Here is an 18,506-nt window from a genome sequence, read left to right as displayed (position 1 = left end):
ATACTTTGCTCCATCAAACGCGCGTAATCAAACGTGAAACTGAGCTGAAATGCCACCATAGTGGACATTGAGCACGGCGCGTCACTTGGGAAGCCAGGATTTTCTGGCTAAATTACAATCGTTTGCACTGAGATTTTGTTGGGACATTGCACCTGATAGTGCATATAATTTGGTACTATCTATGGATGCAGCACCTGCGTGCTGTCTTTGGATTAAATATCAACGCAATTAATTGCAACATTATTTGATATAATAGTGGTGACATCTGCCGTGGTTATTCCAACTAGAGAAAATAGTACTTTGTTTTTTGTTATGCCACTGCAGACCATTCACATTTCTGATTGAGCCTCGCAGATAATAATGAGCTTAGACGACTGTCCTTTAGAACTTCATCCTGGTAATGCATCGTTACATACGCTTCGAATGTTCGTGAGTACGTGAACAAACTGATTATTGGTTCCTAATGTTCCATTTGGACTTCCATTAGAACATGTCTCATAATAGGCAGTTTAATGGGTAGAAAGTTACTAATTTTAGAAATACTAGGATGTGAATATTATTTTATATTAGTGGTAAAAAAATTATTCATTATTTGGGAACTATTTGAAAAGTATGCGATATACAATTCACTTTTCATGTGGCACTATCCAATTCATATTAAGTCTCAAAACTTACTATTCTAGCGTTGCATGCAATGCAGCTATGTTCAGAAAAAGAGGGTAAAAATGTTTGAGATACATTTTTATTCTTTGACATCAAGTGCTTACCATTTTCACTCAAAGAATATACTGAATGTGCGGCCCTTAGTCACCTGATTATTTGAAAAATGTAAGTATAGTTCTCAAAGTGATTTTATGGCGCACATATTTCAGTTTTGGGTGCCTGTACTATTACAGGCAATTAAAATGCACATGTATATTGTACTGGAGTATGAAATAAAACACTTCTCACGTCATTGTGTTGTCCACTTCTCTTCTTTTGTGTCCTGTCTGCACACCTCACCTCTTTTTTGCATAATGAATCCTTACCAACTAGCTCAGCTTTCTGTCGTTCTCTCACAAGTATTAACTCAGAAGTATGATTTCACTCTGCTACTCATCTGGCTGCTGAAGTTGGTGAAAGCCCCAAACTTATTGATTGATTGATTTGGTTTAATCTCTCAAAGCAACACTGGAGCTATGAGAGACACCATAGTGGAAAACTGGATGTTCTTTAATTGGATTTCTTACTTAAATTAATCACTTTTTACAAAAAATTTCTGACATTACAGTGACTAATTTCTAGCCTTCTTTACAGCTATCAGCTTTACAGCATCTGCCATTAGGAATACATTTACCATAGAAAACTCATGACATCTTGCTTTGCGCTCTTTGGCCATCCTGCACCACTTGAAACCACACATCATCATCACGACCATTTTTGCATTTCACTCTCATAGAAATATGATTTCTGCGGCCGTGAATCGAACCGGTGACATCATGCTAAGCAGTAGGTCACCATAACAACTGACAGCTGACAATGATACCACTAACAGCTGACAATGATACCATTGTATGTGGTACGTCTGCATAAGTGTTGACATCAGCGGCGTTCACCAATTGCCAGGTGAGAATAGGCTGTGAGAATGTGATGTTCTACAACGAGCAGGTACCCGCAAAAGATGGTGCGGGTGAAGGAACATCGCGTTGGAGCAGCTCTTCAAGAACAATTTGGCGTATCGTTGAGGCCAGGTCCGGCGACGAGCTCACATCAACACTTGCCACCGTCGTTACGTTGACCAACCAACTCAACTTGGTCACTGTTCGGCACATCTTCAAGATTTCAAAGGTGCTGCAATGTCATAGACATGAGAACCTGAGTTAAAATTGTCCTTGCTGATGAGGAAACTATAGACGTCCTCAGCACTCCTTTTAAGTAGATGGCCGACTTTGTCTTCTTCTGACACACGTAGGTTCACCTGCTTATACAACCTCAGGACTCCTCAATATATGTGGTGCAATTTTCACCAACAAGTTGAGCTCTTTGTGCGAGGGTCAGCTTGGCTAACTCCTTGCCAGTGCTGTACGTCACCGAAAAAGCTTTGATTTCCTCAACGAAATTGCTCCAGGTTGTCAGGGTGCCCTCGTGACTCTTGTGCCGTCTAGACAAACACGGTATCAGTTAACGAGAATACCACATTTGTGAGCTGCACCTTCGAGTCCCATTTGTTGCTCTTGCTCACCCTTTCGTAATGTGTGAGCCATTCATCAACGTCTTCTCCAGCTTTTTCTCCGTAAGAGCGTGGTTCCCTACACTCTTAAAAAAGTTTACACCCTATGGGTCATATATTGTTCCGCAACAATAATTGTCATCTGTCTTGCCCATGTTTCCTTTTTTTAATGCTGAGAGCTCAGTACTTCATGTCATGAACGGCTTGCACATTATCAGCGTGACACAGCATTCTCAAAAGGAAAGTAGAGAGCACCGAGTTTTCAAGAAAGTAAATGCAAGCAAGGCAGATAACGATTATTGTCGTGGAGCAAGATAAGCCCCAATGGGTGTAAACTTTTTTAAGAGTGAATGCGGCTGGAAAGCACAAGGTGAGGACGTCGAAGAGCCTGCGTTGGTGGACATGTTGGTGGCGATGGCAGACGGCTGGCAATACGATGACTGTGGCGAAGACTTGGAGGGAAAGGTTCTACAGTCAGACGTGGTGCTCTGCACCTCTACCAGAAATGTAACAAGGCAGGAGACGTCTATCTAGAAGTCTCGGCACTAAAGCGTTATATGGGGCAAGGCCACCAGGCCAAAAGCAAAGTCCTACTCTTCTTTCTCTTCCACCGCTCCTTCTTTTCTTCTTCATTTGTACAAACATGCTGTTACAATATGAAATAAAGCTCAGAAGGACAGTTTTGCAGGTATAAAATTTTAATTTAAAGGTTTTGAATGCTGCCACCCTTGAAGGCAAGCACCATTGCCAGGCACCTGGAAGGAAATGCCTTTTTTCGGCAGGTACTTTCAAATCGTAACCACTTTTTCAACCGGTCATGAAGCAACGCAGTATGTTTGTTGCTCACAGTACAACACCACTTAGAACTTTTGACAACTTAAATAGCATCATCAAGGCACAACACCACCAATGGCCTACGACCACTCCTGCAGCGGGTATGAATAAAGCCACTATAGCTACAAGTCTGGAGATTCGAGCAGACCATTTGGCGAGCACTGCCATGTGGTGTGAGATGGAAAGGTGACACGCTCCACATTGCAGTTTTCAAACTGAAGCTAATCTAATAACGTTGGCTTCGATGTTGCGCCGCTAAGCCCAAGAGCGCGAGATCGAATCCTGGCTGCGGCAGCCATAATTTGGAGATTTGGAGCGCAATGCAAAAAATTCCATGTACTGTGCATTGGGTGCATGTTACCAGGGCATTAAAGAACCCCAGGTTGTCAAAATTAATCTGGAGTCCCCTACTACGGTGTGCTTGACATATATATGGTTGCTTTGGCACATAAAACGCCAGCATTTAATTCAAATTTTTTTGTGTCCTGTGCCCCTTCTTGTGCTCGTGTCTTTGAGTGCTAAAGCAATAACCAGTTCACCCAAATGACCACTCTGAATCTAAAAAAAAATATTAATCCTAGTGTGATTGGTAAATTACACTTCCAGAACTGTGAATGGGCCATATTCAGGCATTGCGTACTGCACTGGTACCCTTTGCCTTAACAGCAAAGACCTGCCATTATGCTCATGGCAAACGGCTACTTTGCCACAGCTGGTACCAGTCCTGTTCACTTTTTGTTCTTGCCTCGAAGCCACTCACAAGTTGCGCCTTTGTTACTGCAGGCATCCCACGCTCTTTTATGAATGGCACAGGATTAAAAAAATTGCATACAGCTATTATCATGCAGCGTAATGGTGCAGGAGGCAATCACAAGCCCACTGCAAGCTGAAAGGAGTGAAGTGACACCGTATCTATTCGCATGTCGTGTGCATTTAGTAAAGTTGAAAAGATGGAGTTGTGGCCTTGTTGGTACGACATATTTTCTAGAGCAGGGTAGGACATATTTTCTAGAGCAGGCACTTCAGACAAGACAGACAGAAGTCGACAGACAAAAGCTTGCAGTTTCTTGCCTGTTTTAGGATTGCTTTTCTGTGCACAGGCATCAATACAATATGACCAAGTTAATAATTGAATTCACAAAAATAGGTAAACTTGGCCAAGAGTGCGTTAGTACTTCTTTGGTGTCCTTATCTAGGAAAGAACTGTCATTTTCTGCTGGGTCGTAGTCTGTTCATGCTTTGCATTTGTCTCAGGCATATAGACGCATGATCCAGCTTTTAATTAAACCAACCAATGTTGAAATTTACACTTGTGTGTGCCTCAACTTCTGTTCGTCTTGTTTCAAGGTGTGCAGATCTCTGCCATTTTCTTCTCACTTCCGTAATCCCTTTGCACGTGGTCCTTTGCATGAAGCTGTGTCCCAGCAAACAGTGTCCTAATGTTAGTGTCTGTGATCCAGTGATGCACACCAGGCTCCACTATTCTGCCAGAAGGCAGAGCACGAGTTTGCCGGTGTGCCGTGCGGTATCATGGACCAGATGGCTGCCTACTGGAGCAAGCTGGGCCACGCCTTGCTTCTCGACTGTCGGCAAGTAAATATAGTGTATATCTTGGCGGTACCGCAAGGGATTGTTTGTGGTCTGTACAGAGCATCCATAGGTTTTTACACACAGGAAATTCTGAGCTACAAAACAACATGCTTTCACTGTCACGTCAGTAAACCTCACCTCAATATAAGGTATTCATCACTCTGATTTTCCCTTTACGTCAATTTCTCACTTGAAAAGGCCCTGTTCTCAATAGAAGTGATGAATTTGTTATTACAGAAGCTTAATCTTTCAATCTAGCTCGATTTAATACTTTCCTCAATCCGGGTGTTCATAAATGTGCTTTAGCATGAAGCCCATGCTTGACTTGATCTAGATGACGCTCGACATGAACGTGCCAAAGGAAATGCTGTGACCGTCTTGGGCATGTTCACACCAGGCGTAGTCTAGGCCAAGTCAAGCATAGACTTGAAGTTAAGGTGCATTTATGAATACCAGGCTTAGAGTCCTTTTAACTGTCATTAGGCAAGAGATGTCAAACTCACTACTCCCCTGAAAACAAAGAGGCAGATTTGGGATTAAGAGTGGTACATGATCTGCTGTAAGAATCTAACGCCTGGCACAACAAGTTCATCAACATCAGCAGCACAATCCAATCCACTGCTGGACAGAAGCCCGTAGTGGAGATTTTCTCTGTCTTGTATGAATCGTACCTACGCCTATATCTGTATTTCTTTTTTGTTTTTTTGTAAACTCATCATTTCATAATCATTTGCCATCCTCGAGTGCAATTTCCTTCCCCCAGCACTCTAATAGAGCACCAGTTACCTATTCAACATTGTGCATTACAGATTCTGCTGTGCATCTTTTCTGCTTCTTAATAATGATTAGATTGAATTGGATTAAATGAGACCGATTAGTCGAGATCACATTGTATATAATCTATATTGTCTTTATTCTTAGTGTGAATGTTACTCCCGCCAATTTACCTGTGAGCTTCTTACAAACACGATTAGCTAATGGCCCTGAATAGAAAAAAGCAGCATGCAGACCTAAAAATGCTAGCAGCACTGTACAGCTGTGGATGGTAGGATGGACAACCCTTGTAAAACAACTACAGAGGAAAACCTCGTTAGTTCGGATATCACGGGACCGAAAATAGTGTCCGAATTAAATGAATGTCGAACAATAAACAAAAGCCTACTACATCAAAGCGATTTTATTTACTAAATGAATCAGATAATCCTGTTTCTATTTTGCCCAAAAGTAATGTGGAAGCTGGAATTCTCGTTATTTCGTGACTGATTGGCTTTCGCAGCGGCAGCCACTTCCTTCGAAACACTGCCGCGCCTTCATTTGAGACACGCCATTCACTATGGCACGTACATCCCGAATATGTCTTTTGCCAGTGAGCAGGTCGCAAACCAATCATCTGTCCATCACAATATAGCCAGTGCTGTTCATACTTGACAGGTTTGCACCAAGTCAAAACGAAACTACCGTTTGCTGCAACAACTGCAGACAAAACCGCGGTCGTTATCACTGCCATTCACATAGGATTTCTGCTGATGATAGTGGCAATGGAGACTCTGCCGCTTTGTTTTGGTTGGATGCTAGTGCCGTTTTTTTTTTTTTCTCTCTTTTGCGTTGTGCATTTGCAGCACTCATCACTCTCTGACTCTCCGAGAGTTGTCCGAATCAACCGATTTGCGGCCAAATACATCCGCATTAACGAGAGGATGAAATAATGCATACGCCTGCCGGGACCAGAGGATGAGTCTGAATTATCCGATTTTCCGAATTAATGAGGGTCGAATTAACGAGATCTTACTGAATATTCACTTTGAGCCATGTTAATACTTGCCGTGTTTCAATGTTCTCATCGCAACACCACCGTCGCTGAAAACCTTCGCAGTTGCAGCACCTGTCGCATACAGGGCATTTCGCCTAGAGGTATTTCTAATTAATAAAAATAAGTAACTCGGAATAAAAGAATCATTTTTGCTGGTCAAAATTCATAAGCGATTTACATTATATGTTAGTGTGAGAAACTGCCAAAAAGAATTCGTTGGTTTTCACTAAATTTTAGGCCACTACTTGAGCACAGTCAGTCAGTACTCTAGCCACATTCACTAAACAGCCATCCTGAAACTAGTGCCATTATCGCGACAACCATGCCCAAGCTTGCATCAGAACACAATTGGGATAAAACCAGCAGTGCGTGTTGATGCGAGACGCAGCATGCAGGTCAATTCACTCGCTGCTGCGGCCACACTTCCTCACTCCAGCGCGGTGACAGCAAGTTTCCGCGGTCATCGAGTGAGATGTGTTCATGTTTGTTTGTGCACACATGACACCATGCTTGTCAATTTAGCTAGGTGGATATTTATCAGTTTATACGGCTGATAAAACAACTATCCTTACTTCGTACAGCTGTCCATTAATTTGCTGTCGCAATCTATGCTTTGCCTTTCGGGTGAAACTGCGACTTTTTTCTGTCCCGCCATGTCACTGACATATCCGTACATTCTCCACTTCTGCCCCTCGTATACCAAGAGTGCATTTCTCATTGACCATGTCCTTTCCTTACTCTTCCGCTTAACCAAAAATGAACTGCTGTGTTCATTTTATAATATCCTAGAAAAAAAAGACACCCCAACACTAGGAGGGTTAATGTGAATACAAACAAAAGTCAGTGACTGTTGGCAAGTGTGCATCGACATGAGTGCAAGTGGAAGTGACTATGAAGTCAAGTTAGCATTGGCGGGCACAGTGAGTGCGAGTTAGTGCATAACCTACAAAATGTTAGTGTCCTCTTATTCTGTCATTCTATGGTGATTGGCGGCAATCAAAGGCTTCAGGGAGAATCAGACCCAATGATGAAGCTAGGAAGTCTCTGGGTATAAGGTGAGCTTTGCTGACGCAAGGAGGGGTTAACCGGAAATTCTTGGAATGACCTTCGTCGTGCAAAACACTTACAATAGGCAAGATATAATGATAATATCTGCATAAAACTATAAGTTTCACATTCTTAGGGCTTTTTGGGGTCTGGTGTTGGTGACCTTTGCGACGTCCCTGTAGGTCCCTTGCCTTGGAGCATGTGCCCGTCAACCTGACCTCCGTGGTGATTCTGGTGACCGACTCGCAAGTGAAGCATGCTCTCACAGGTGGTGAATATGCCCAACGCCGCGAGAACTGCCAGGCTGCCAGTGCCATCCTCGGCAAGAGCCTGAGAGATGCTTCACTTGAAGATCTTGAAGGTATGCTGGGGTTTGTCAATTTTTGCCGGAATGTGTCACTTGCCAATGTCTACTGCCCTGCAGCCATTCTAGGCGATCTCTATAAAATGGCACAGCTCAGCTGAGCAGTCGCACTTAGTCCGCGTCATTGCAGTGCTCATTTCTTTTCTTCAAGTACTGCTCTGTCTTTCAATAGAAGAAATGGAGACGGTACAAAAAAAGGCTGCGCGCTTTATATACAGTGGAGTCTTATTGATACGGTCTCCACAGGAACCGGAAAATAAGACATATAATCCAAAAGTCGTATTAACCAATACAAGCTTTAAAAAAAGTACAAAAATAGGTCTAATCGGTGACAAACTCAATAGCAAAGGTTCGTGTGGACTTGAGTGATACTGCACCGCATAACACATTATGCAGAGCAGCATCACTCGACACCATACGAACCGCAGTCAGCGCGCTATTATTTAGCGACTTTGAAATAGCTTGTCAGCTTGCACTGAAGTTTCCTCTTTTAGTTGTCCGTAAGGAGGTCCTCGAAGTTAATGCTTTAAGTCAACTGAGCAGTAGCACATTGCCAGTAGGTATGACTGTAGTGCCTCAGAACTGCCGGCGGCACGCCCCGTGCGTCTTTGCTCCAGTGTGCTTAAGGCTTAACACATTCTTTATGGATTGTTGGAATGTTATTTAACCTAGAGCACTGGAATATGAAGCTAGGAGCTTTAGAAATACCAGTAAAAGCCCACTTCTTCAGTCGTATTATCAAATTTCAGGTGAAAACATGATCGCAATAACCGCATGAAAATGCATTGCTCCTATGGGAGATTGGCCGGGAAAAGAAAAAAAAATTTATTATCCAAAAAAGCGTATTATGCAGAATTGTATCAATGAGATTCCACTGTACTGCATATTGAACAGATACTTCTCCTCGTCCTTTGCCCTTACTTCATTGAACTTAGCGTTGCTCTCTGTTCGTTGTGAAATTGATTCAATGAAATTAATGTAGAATATCATTAACTCTTTCTTTCTTTTTTTATTGTTTCCTCAGACACAGTCTAAAAGGGGGCCGAGGCTAAAGGCGACAGAGCGCCTGACAAGGGCCCCGGCCCCCTTGCACAATATACACAGACAAAATACATCAATAAAGTTCAGCCAGACAGACATCATAGGTTCAGACAGTGGGCAATATTAAAAAGGGAGACTAGTCACTGCTCGAATATGAAGTCAGCAAATAATTGGAACAAAATATTTACATGCGCAACCTAATGTCTGCAACGTAAATACAGAACACAGCTATTCAGTTATCAGTCAGCACGTTCAACAACATCATTCATAGCCATGGCACTCATCACAAAAACCAAGACACAGAAACCAAGCACAATTTCACAGCCGTGTATCTAAATTGCAGTAGCTGAGAGGAGCATGGCAAGGGAGAACAAAGCGCGCTTTTTGAGGTAATTTACACAAATGAAAACATAATGTCACTGTTCACAAGAAACTTCCTACAGTATTTCTTAAATGTATGTACACCTTTATTAAAGTCGACTTGCATATCTCTTCTGTTTAGAGCATTGGTTATCTGAAAAGATAATGCTTGCCTTCCATAGTTGGTTCTAACTTGCGGCATTTTTCGTTTTCGGTTTCGGGTACTGTATGAACTTGAGCTGGGCACTACGGAAATATGTAACTTGTACTTATTGATCCATTGCAATAGCTTAAAGTAGTACACCTGGTCAGCCTTCAACATGTTATATTTGATAAATAACGGCTATGTTCTCAATAACTGCTTGTTCTTGTTGACTATCAATTTGTGAATACTGTCCATTACTAAACAGTCTTCGACTCTCAGTTTTCATGAACTGAACCTGAAAACACCTTTTGCTTGCATTACCACATTTAAACGCAGCCTCTTTTCCATGCACCATTGAACTATGGAATTCTTTACCTGGCAATATCCCTTCCTTCCCATCGAAGCAGTTTGTTGCCGCAATCATTGGAAACACAGTGTAGTAGTACCATTTTCTCTCTTCTTTATATCATTTCTAACGTGTTGTTACAAACTTGTTTGCACTGTACTTAGGCTTGTACCTATTCCTGCAATAGCCCTTTAAGGGCTGCGGTATGTTCGAATAAATAAAATAATAAATAAACAAACATGCCTGTTAGCCAACAAGCAAGCACCTCTTTCGTATACCTCCTTTGTCTCTCGTTTTGTTTCAACATAATATAAATTGTAATAATTATTATTTTCACACCATGTTTCGTACAACTGTGTACTGCTCTGTCTTATGCCTTATGCCATGTGCTGTTGCAGAAAACTGTGGCGACTTGCCGTAATGACATTCTGCTGCCAAATATGAGGTACTAGCTGTGAATCACACGTTACTGTGGGTTTCTTTACACATTTGACCTGCGTCAAATGTTTGAAATTTAACTGCCTGTTATTTAAAGAAAGTGCTGTCATTGCTACATAACATAGGACTGAAGACTGGTATAGATGTACTTGAATGCAAGAGTGCATTTTTATTCAATACATCCTGCCAGCCAGCCCTAGTGAAAGCTTTTCTTTAATCCATATATAGCCATGCGGCATATGAATTCTCTTAATTGTGGACGATAACACAAAGAAAATTCATTTACTTCATTTACTGAATGGACAGTGCATTTTGTCCTAGTTTTCACTCAGAGACTGTGTTCACCAATCATGTCTGCAGGCTGTCGGGAACGAATGACATTGGAACAGTATCGGCGAGCCCGACACGTCATTTCTGAAATCCGGCGCACAACCCAAGCAGCTGAACTGCTCCGAAAGGGCGACTTCCGGGGCCTGGGCGAACTCATGAATGCCAGCCACGCATCTCTTAGGTGCAGTTGCTTTACATGGCAGTAGTCATATTTTTTCTTGTCATCATCAGCGTAATCCATGCCCACTGCCACATGGAGACGTGTACCGACAATCTCTGATCACAGCTGTCTTGCACCAGCTGATTTCATTGTATACATGCAAACTTCCTAATTTCATTGTGCCACCTCATTTTCTGTTGTCACTAACTGCACTTTCCTTCCCCAGGCCGCCTGTTACCTGCCCTATGCATTACATTGCTGGCCCAACTCCATTTCTTCCTCTTAATGTAAGCTAGAATTTTGGCTAGCCCAGTTCGCTCTCTGATCCACCACCACTGTCTTCCGGTCTCTTAATGTTATAATAGCCTGCTATTTCTCGTTCTATTGCTTATTTCGTGGTACTTGCTTTTTTCTCAAGCTTAAACCTCCAAGTTTCTGCCCCATAGGTGAGTATCAATTGGTTCCAGTTACTCTACATTTTCTTTTTTGCCATTTTCACTAAATGGCCGCTCAGCTGAGGTATGCTCCAGTCACATGGGACCCTTTAAGTTGTGATCGAGATAGCATTTAGGGAGCACGATTGGCTCTCCTCCACAGCTTGTGCAAAGGAGCCAATCACGATAGAGAAATTCGACCCCGATCAGGCTTGACTGTGACCAAAAGTGCCCATGTGACACCACATTTCACAGTGTGTGGCCTCAATATATAACAATTTCTGGGGGAAAAAAAATTGTCATTTCTCCTGGTTTGGCCAGTTGATATGCACCAACTATTCCAGCAAAATGCCTTGTTTCCAGGTGGAATTTAAACTTATTGCTTTTCATTTGCTAGCCAGGCTTTATGACCATTTCACCACAGCATTTATGTTGAAGTGGTGCAATGCTGAGAGCGCGTCGTGCAGTTCGATTCATTCCCAGTGAGGCAATGACACAAGACACTTTGCACATGCTTCATAAAGGACTGGCATCTGCAGCTGCAAATGTTGACTCTTTCAAAAAATGACTCTTTCAAGGCCTGCTGAAACAAGATTTTGGACTGCACAAAAAGCCTAGTTTCATATGATGTACAAATGAAACAGCCTCTGTGCAAGACTTTGCATTTGAAATAAGGGTGGATGCACCACAAAAGGATAGCAAGAGTAAGACAAGACATTTTTGATGGCATAACTGGAAAAATGCCAATATTACTGCTCTCCGAAAATGACATAGTGCCCGAAACATTGAAGGCCACGGCTTCTCTTCAGCACAACTTCTTAGGTTAGGCGATACCCTCAGCATGCTGAAAATCTCTAGGGAGATCATCTGGGAGTAGCTTCACACCCACTGACAACTGGATGCATGCATCACCTGCTTAGGGGCTGCTTAAAGGCTGTTAAAAAAAATGGCAGTTACGAGCCCTGTAACATTGGTAAGACTGTTCTGATAGTATAAACTACTCGTTCATACCCACTTTATCCAGAGTGAAATTTCGTTGCAGTTGGCCTTTAGCTCACAGGTGTTGCCCCCCTGGTGCATTTGCGCAGTCAAACCAATTCTAGCTTTTTTCCTAACTCAGCCAGGCTAGATCGCTCCGTCGTCCATCTTGCATGTCTTTAAGAAGCTGATTTGTGTCCTACAGAATTGGCTGAAAAGAAGTTGCGTATGCACATGTTCCATTTCAATGTACCGTCGTTCAACCCTTGCCTCACAACCAAACAACAGTGTTTCCAAACATGTGCAGGGACGACTTTGAGGTTTCCTGCCCCGAGCTGGATGAACTGACTCGGCTGAGCCTGGAGTCCGGAGCATACGGATCTCGGCTCACAGGCGCGGGATTTGGTGGTTGCACTGTGACGTTGATAGAGGAGCGGCACTTGACAGCTGCAATGGACAATATCAAGGTATGCCGAAGGTTTTCGCCAGAGTTTGTCACGAACCACAATGTGGTTAAAAGAGTACCGATTGCAATTTCTTACTGAACGCATTGATTTGCACTTGCATCTGTGCGAAACGTACTACTGAAAAGCGAGAATTGAAGCTCGGCACAACATAGCAAGATATAGCAGAAATAAAGACAAAGGAAGAGAAAAGGGTACTTGCCCATACCTTTCCTCTGTGAGCTACACATAGATTTTTTAGAAAAAATGGGTTCCCGGTTTGGTGCTGACATTTTTTCTTCAGCCAGGGACAAAGTGGGCAGCATCTGTAACAGTCTAAGGCATGCCAGTGAGTTCGTACCATGTGCCACAGTTGCCTCTCACATGCGTTCATGAGTATGCAGCATAGATGAAGTGCGTTTGTATGTGTGCTTTAGGGCATGCCAAAACTGACTGAAAGGCACAGCGTGCTCCTCGTGCTTGGCATTGCATTGCTGTAAATGTGAGTGCGCTGCAGAGTTTATGCAAACAGGCTTGTTGCGTAATGTGTATCAACTGACGCGTGAAATGAGTGAGGTGCATCATATGCAAAAATCGAGCCGATTTCAACCCTCAACTACTATTCCAAGAGAAAGTGTTATTACTTTTACGTGATATGATTAGGTGACATAAATTTTACTTGGCACGCTGGTTTCATAGGATAAATTTTTGTTTAGTTCTTTGCTCTTTTTTTTTTATTGTGTAATAACTGATGAAACCGCATTCTGTCATGTTTTTCATCACCCATTGTGCAGTTTCAGTGGATATAAAATTTTGCTTTCGGTGCTTGCGACGGAAAACATTTCCGCCGGCCAAAATTTCTGAGGTGGTTCACTGCTTTCCATGCACAGTGCACATGAAATATAACTGTAACGATTTTCTGCACCCAAAATATTTTTTTGGAGTTCAGGCATGAAATTCATATTTGTGGATGCGAGTAAAACTGCTAAAAAATTCAGGACTCCAAATTTGTTTGACTGCTGTATATTTAATGACACTAAAGAGACAAGGAATGCACCAAAAACTGTTTGTCAACATAGAGAAATGTAGGTGGCAGGTCTCAGCCTCCGAATGACCGTATCTTGTTGCATCGCTCGTCTTTGCCACTTTCCCATCGCACATGTGTGGCTGAATTGAGCGCTTAGCCTATAACGATGGCAGTCAGCGGACAGTTTCATGTACGAGGTGACAGTGCTCGCATGTTTGCTTTTCAGAATAACTACAAGGGACAAGCTATCTTCTACATCTGCAAGCCATCGGGAGGTGCATCTTATGGCCGCGTGAGCAGTCTCGACAGTGCAGTGGAGTGTTGAACTATAGCAGCACAGGCTACGTGTCTGTGGTTTTTAAATTGAAATTGTTTAACATGGAACTTAAAGACACACTGAAGACAGAAAAGTAATTTCATGTATATTTAGTCTTTCTTACCATGAGAGGAGGCTTGATTAGCCAGAAAATATGCAGAAACTAAAGGTAAGTGGCGTTGCCACCTTAATGTTTCCGCAATAACTTACTGTGATGTAATGAATTTTGACGGTGTCTGCTTGGTGGCTAATTAATTTTTTTGTCGGTAAAGAGGGACTACATTGTCAATCGGTGTTAAATAATCTGATGCTTTAAAGTTGTCACTTCATGAACCAGACGTTGATGCTTAGCCTATTAAGCAACTGCTTCAAGCAATAGCTTCCTAATCACATTTGTGCTGTAGACTAAGGAACTCGTTCATGCCACTGCATGCCGTCGTCTCATCCAAATTGCATGATCATCATTACTATCAGCATATTTTTATATCCACTGCTGCATGAAGGCCTCTCTCATTGATCTCCAATTACCGCTGTCTTGTGCCATGGGACTCGGTTTTAAGCCTGCAAATTTATCAATTTCATCCTAGTTGTCTGCCATCGTCAACTATGCTTCCCTTCCCTTGGCACTCATTCTGTAACTCTTAATGGACCACTGCTTATTTACTCTATGGATTACACGGCCGTCACATATCCAGTTCTTCATCTTAATCTCAACTAGCATGTCAGCTACCCCAGTTTGCTCTCTAATCCACACCACTGTGTTCCTGTCCCTCAACGTTACCCCTGTCATTTTTTGTTTTCCAACTGCACAACCAATGTGCTCTCAAAGTTTCGTGCCCCTAGTCTTAAGTGCTATAGTACAGGGTGTCTGAATATTCACAAGACTTCACACATGAAGATTACAGCCCACTGGGGGCAGGCACAGGGCCACAACCATGACGACGACCTTTGCGGACCGCAATGTTCACCCTTTCTCAACACGCCCTCACCCACTTGTCTTCTCCCTTCCCCACAATCTTTCCTGCGTGGAGGAAGTGTTCGGAGATAGACTTCGCTCCATGGAAGCACTTATACTCGCCATCACTTGTGCTTGGGATCAACTATGTGAAGATGAAGTACAGTGTCTTAAGTTCTCCATTCCTGCTTCGACAGTGGATGCCTGCCATTTACTTTCAACGTGCCCCGAAACAGAAAGTCCGCGAACGGCTACTTGGAGGTGTGAAGTTGAGAGCCGACTAACTTGAAGGCTATGAAAAATGGACCATGGACAACAAATACTATAAGTCACCTTTGTTGTATCTGCATGGAACTCGCCTTCAGTGCTTACATTTAATTTCATCCTAACATTATGCTACTTGGCAACCCAAGCGAATTAAAGAACAAAAGTCAGCGTCTATATAAACTTTCTAAAATTATGCTATTTAAGCAAAGAATGGGTATGTTTATCATGGACGAGAATATCCAACAACATATCTAAAATGCAGACAACAGCATATGACCACAGACAAGAAGACTTCTGGCTCCTGATGTGGTACCACAGGTTACAAGATATGAATGCACTTGCACACTGGTACAATGCGTCACAATCGCTAACTGATGTGACACCAGGTTTAATGAAGCAAGCAGCACACGAACCACGAACTTGAAATGCTATTTCATGACATCAGAGATGTTTTACTGCAGCTTCTGTAGGTATGGTGCGATGATATACGAATCTCTACCACAACCTTGTGTTCAACTCGGGGCCTGTGTGGAATTTTTAATGGAACACTTAAGGCATGGCACTTTATCTATCTAGACTACCAATTACCCTTTTAAAAATGTCACAACTCTTACCTTTAGGCCTATAAGTGGCTTAGATGAAGAAAAATCTGAATTTAACATGGGTTTTTTATAATTATTCTGCAATTCCAATAACTCACAATGAATGTGGTCTATTACGCAGCTGCGCCGGTGATCAGACATGCCATGCTTTGGTGGGCCCTACTGCCTGCTTTGAACGACAGATCTGCACAGAGCCACACTCCATACAAGTGTCGACAGGACAGCCCAGTTTGATAGCTCTAGTGCGTTCTGTTTAAAAAAATCACCAGTAACATTGCCTTAACTGCAATTTCATGTCAAAATGCAATCCAGCTAACCTGGACTACAGCTTATGAGTCACATCATAAGCGGGACAGATTGCACCATGGTGCTGCAATTTCAGTCCTGTCCTGCATTTGTAATTTTCTCAGTTATAAAGTCTGCTCTCGACAAAAGTGGCACTATCAATAATTTGGAGAACTAATCTCCTTCTTTAACTTGAGTTGTATATTCTCACAGCATCCCTTAAACACATAGTTAAAATTGCTTTGTGAAAGCAAGGTACCGCTTTCACATCTAATGACACGCTTTGTCAATTGTCAAGAATATTTTATATGTGCGCTAATTCTTTAGATACCTTGTAGTGTGGAGAAACTAAAGCTTGAAATCTTGTAGAAGACACAGAAACACAAAGATTAAGAAAGTTGTAATGACGTTTCACTTTGGGTGTGCGGGTTACACATAAGTGTATGGGTGTTGTACAGAGTTTCTAAACTATATGCCATCTTGCCTGATACACCCGGATTGTCGCAAGATGCCTGGTACATTTCTCGGGAGTCTTCTGGGCACACCAAGACCACATCTTTTGCCAGACTTGGTAAGCTTGTGCCCGGCGCTTGGCAATGGCGTCGAGGTCGATCTACTCGTAATCAGCTTGCCGCTGCTCACATTGCTGGTCCACCTTTCTCGCTCGGTGCTCAGCCTCTCAACCATGACATGAACCCGGTACGTCCATTGCACACACAGAACCCATAGCAACTGCCAGAGCAGGTCAACCCAGCGCGCTTCTGCCTACCCTTCTCCTCCGTGACGCTTTGGCTCCTTTCTCCTTCCCCGCTTCGTTCAATGCCACCCAAACTTTGCTCTAGGTCTGCCACGCATTGTGCGCACTCCTCCAGACTTTCCCTGGCATGTGATTCTCTTCTCCACCTTCAGGCGCCTTCCCCCTCTGATACTCACTTCCCTCGTGGCGACGCACATAATGTTGCCGATGTCACAGATGGGGAATCTGTGCTTGTGCGTAAAAGAAAAAGGAAAAGGCTGTGATAAGGGCAAGCAAGGACAGTGTTTGCACTGTTCTCCTTTCACATGGTTGACAAACTGTATAAGCAGCATTGCTTTTCTTTTTTTTTCTGTCCTTGCATTGTCTGCAGTGCTGCTTTGCACTGATGAATGTGGACAAACTTGCCCAACTTTATCAGCATTGACGTACACCGGTGTGTTTCAATAGTAGAGTCAAACCTCAATGTAACGAACACAAGTATATAGTTAATATAGATTTTTTCTTGCAGGTATCAGCCTATAACAAATATTGAATATAAGGAGGTCTGATAGTATGGAGACATTTTGCCAGCAACAGATTTGCTATCTCATGAGCACAAAGGCAGGCAAGAATTTGGATTCAGATACACGCAAGCGATAATTCTCCTTGGAACGTCATTTCAAATAAACTTTGCATTTGCAGGCAGGGACATTGGTGCTGCAAAATTAGAGCTTAGCTTACACGCTTCTGCTACCAAATCTCCAAGCATGCAGATTCATAGACCTCGACTGCTACATTGATTTCATCGAACTGTACCTTTTCAGCATTATCCCTTTGTAAAATTTCAGCTCGTCTACTTGCTGGAAGATGGTGCAAATGGCCCATTGTGGCAATAGCCTTCTTTTCAGAGTGGTGAATCCCTCAAAAATGAATATCATGTTTCAATATAGCTCTCGACACGACATTTCTGAGCATTATGCACCTTGCATCTCGTGTGAAATATTGAATTACATGTGGGTACATAGGTGTATCATGCACCATGCCTCATTGATGCACAGCCCACAAGCTGTAGTGCCCAAGTCACACTACTTGCCAAATAAACATTTCTTCCCCCACATGTCATGCATTCCAACTTCTCTTTCTGCTGTTCTAAAAAGCCAGGACCACGACATTGTAGTGATGCCCTTCCCTGATGCTATTCCTTTTCGCGCTTTGTCAGTGATCAGAGGGAGATCAGTTGGCTGTGGAAGGAGCTTGATAAGAGTGCCACAATATCGAGCAGAAAGCATCGCTATAAAAGCATGGCCCTGCGTTCTCTGCCATGCAGCCTTGAGCAGCTTCTTTGAACTCAAGACTTCTCTGGTCACAGCACTTAACCCTCCCACTGCCACTGCCAAGAAAACTTGGGCTTACACCCTTGCACAACACCTGCGCCTCCAGAGCGTACTCGTTTTGATTTTTCAGCAGACTCCCCATCTCACCAGAAGCAAGAACATTGTGTAGATGCTTTACCCTATCCGGAAAGATCTAAGCACACGCAAATCTTGTATGTTAAGTTACCGACAGCAGGTGGAGTATATGCATCGGTGCTCTGTTGCTCTTCCACGGCAGCGTAGCCTTGACAAACTAGTGTAGCAGCTATGTCTGCATTTCGGCAGGCGAAGTGATTTATGAATGCTTGATGCATTATGAACCTAAAAAAATTGACAGCAAGGGACCAGTTTCTATGTAGCATGAAATTTCTGCTGAGCCAACGAGAGAAAAAAAAAGATGGCTGGGACTGAGCACG

The 18,506-nt window shown here is 42.9% G+C and overlaps 1 protein-coding gene across 5 annotated transcripts in view; it reads left to right on the top strand.

Annotated features, from left to right (window-relative positions):
* LOC126526198 (galactokinase-like) overlaps positions 1-18,506 on the top strand; it is a 49,790-nt gene that overhangs the window by 7,487 nt on the left and 23,797 nt on the right. For 3 of the 5 annotated variants that reach the window (XM_072289599.1, XM_072289601.1, XM_055068042.2), the window contains exons 4-8: positions 4,504-4,632; positions 7,673-7,851; positions 10,545-10,695; positions 12,394-12,553; positions 13,783-13,848. In XM_072289599.1, the coding sequence (XP_072145700.1) occupies positions 4,504-4,632; positions 7,673-7,851; positions 10,545-10,695; positions 12,394-12,553; positions 13,783-13,848 (685 nt within the window). Of the gene's footprint in view, positions 1-4,503; positions 4,633-7,672; positions 7,852-10,544; positions 10,696-12,393; positions 12,554-13,782; positions 17,835-18,506 lie in introns of those variants that run through there. The other 2 variants (XM_055068043.2, XM_072289600.1) reach the window with 2 other exon arrangements.

Source organism: Dermacentor andersoni, chromosome 8, assembly GCF_023375885.2.
Source record: "Dermacentor andersoni chromosome 8, qqDerAnde1_hic_scaffold, whole genome shotgun sequence".
Taxonomy (NCBI): domain Eukaryota; kingdom Metazoa; phylum Arthropoda; class Arachnida; order Ixodida; family Ixodidae; genus Dermacentor; species Dermacentor andersoni.
The sequence above is the reverse complement of the archived record's forward strand: the minus strand, read 5'-3'. Positions and strand labels throughout refer to the sequence as shown.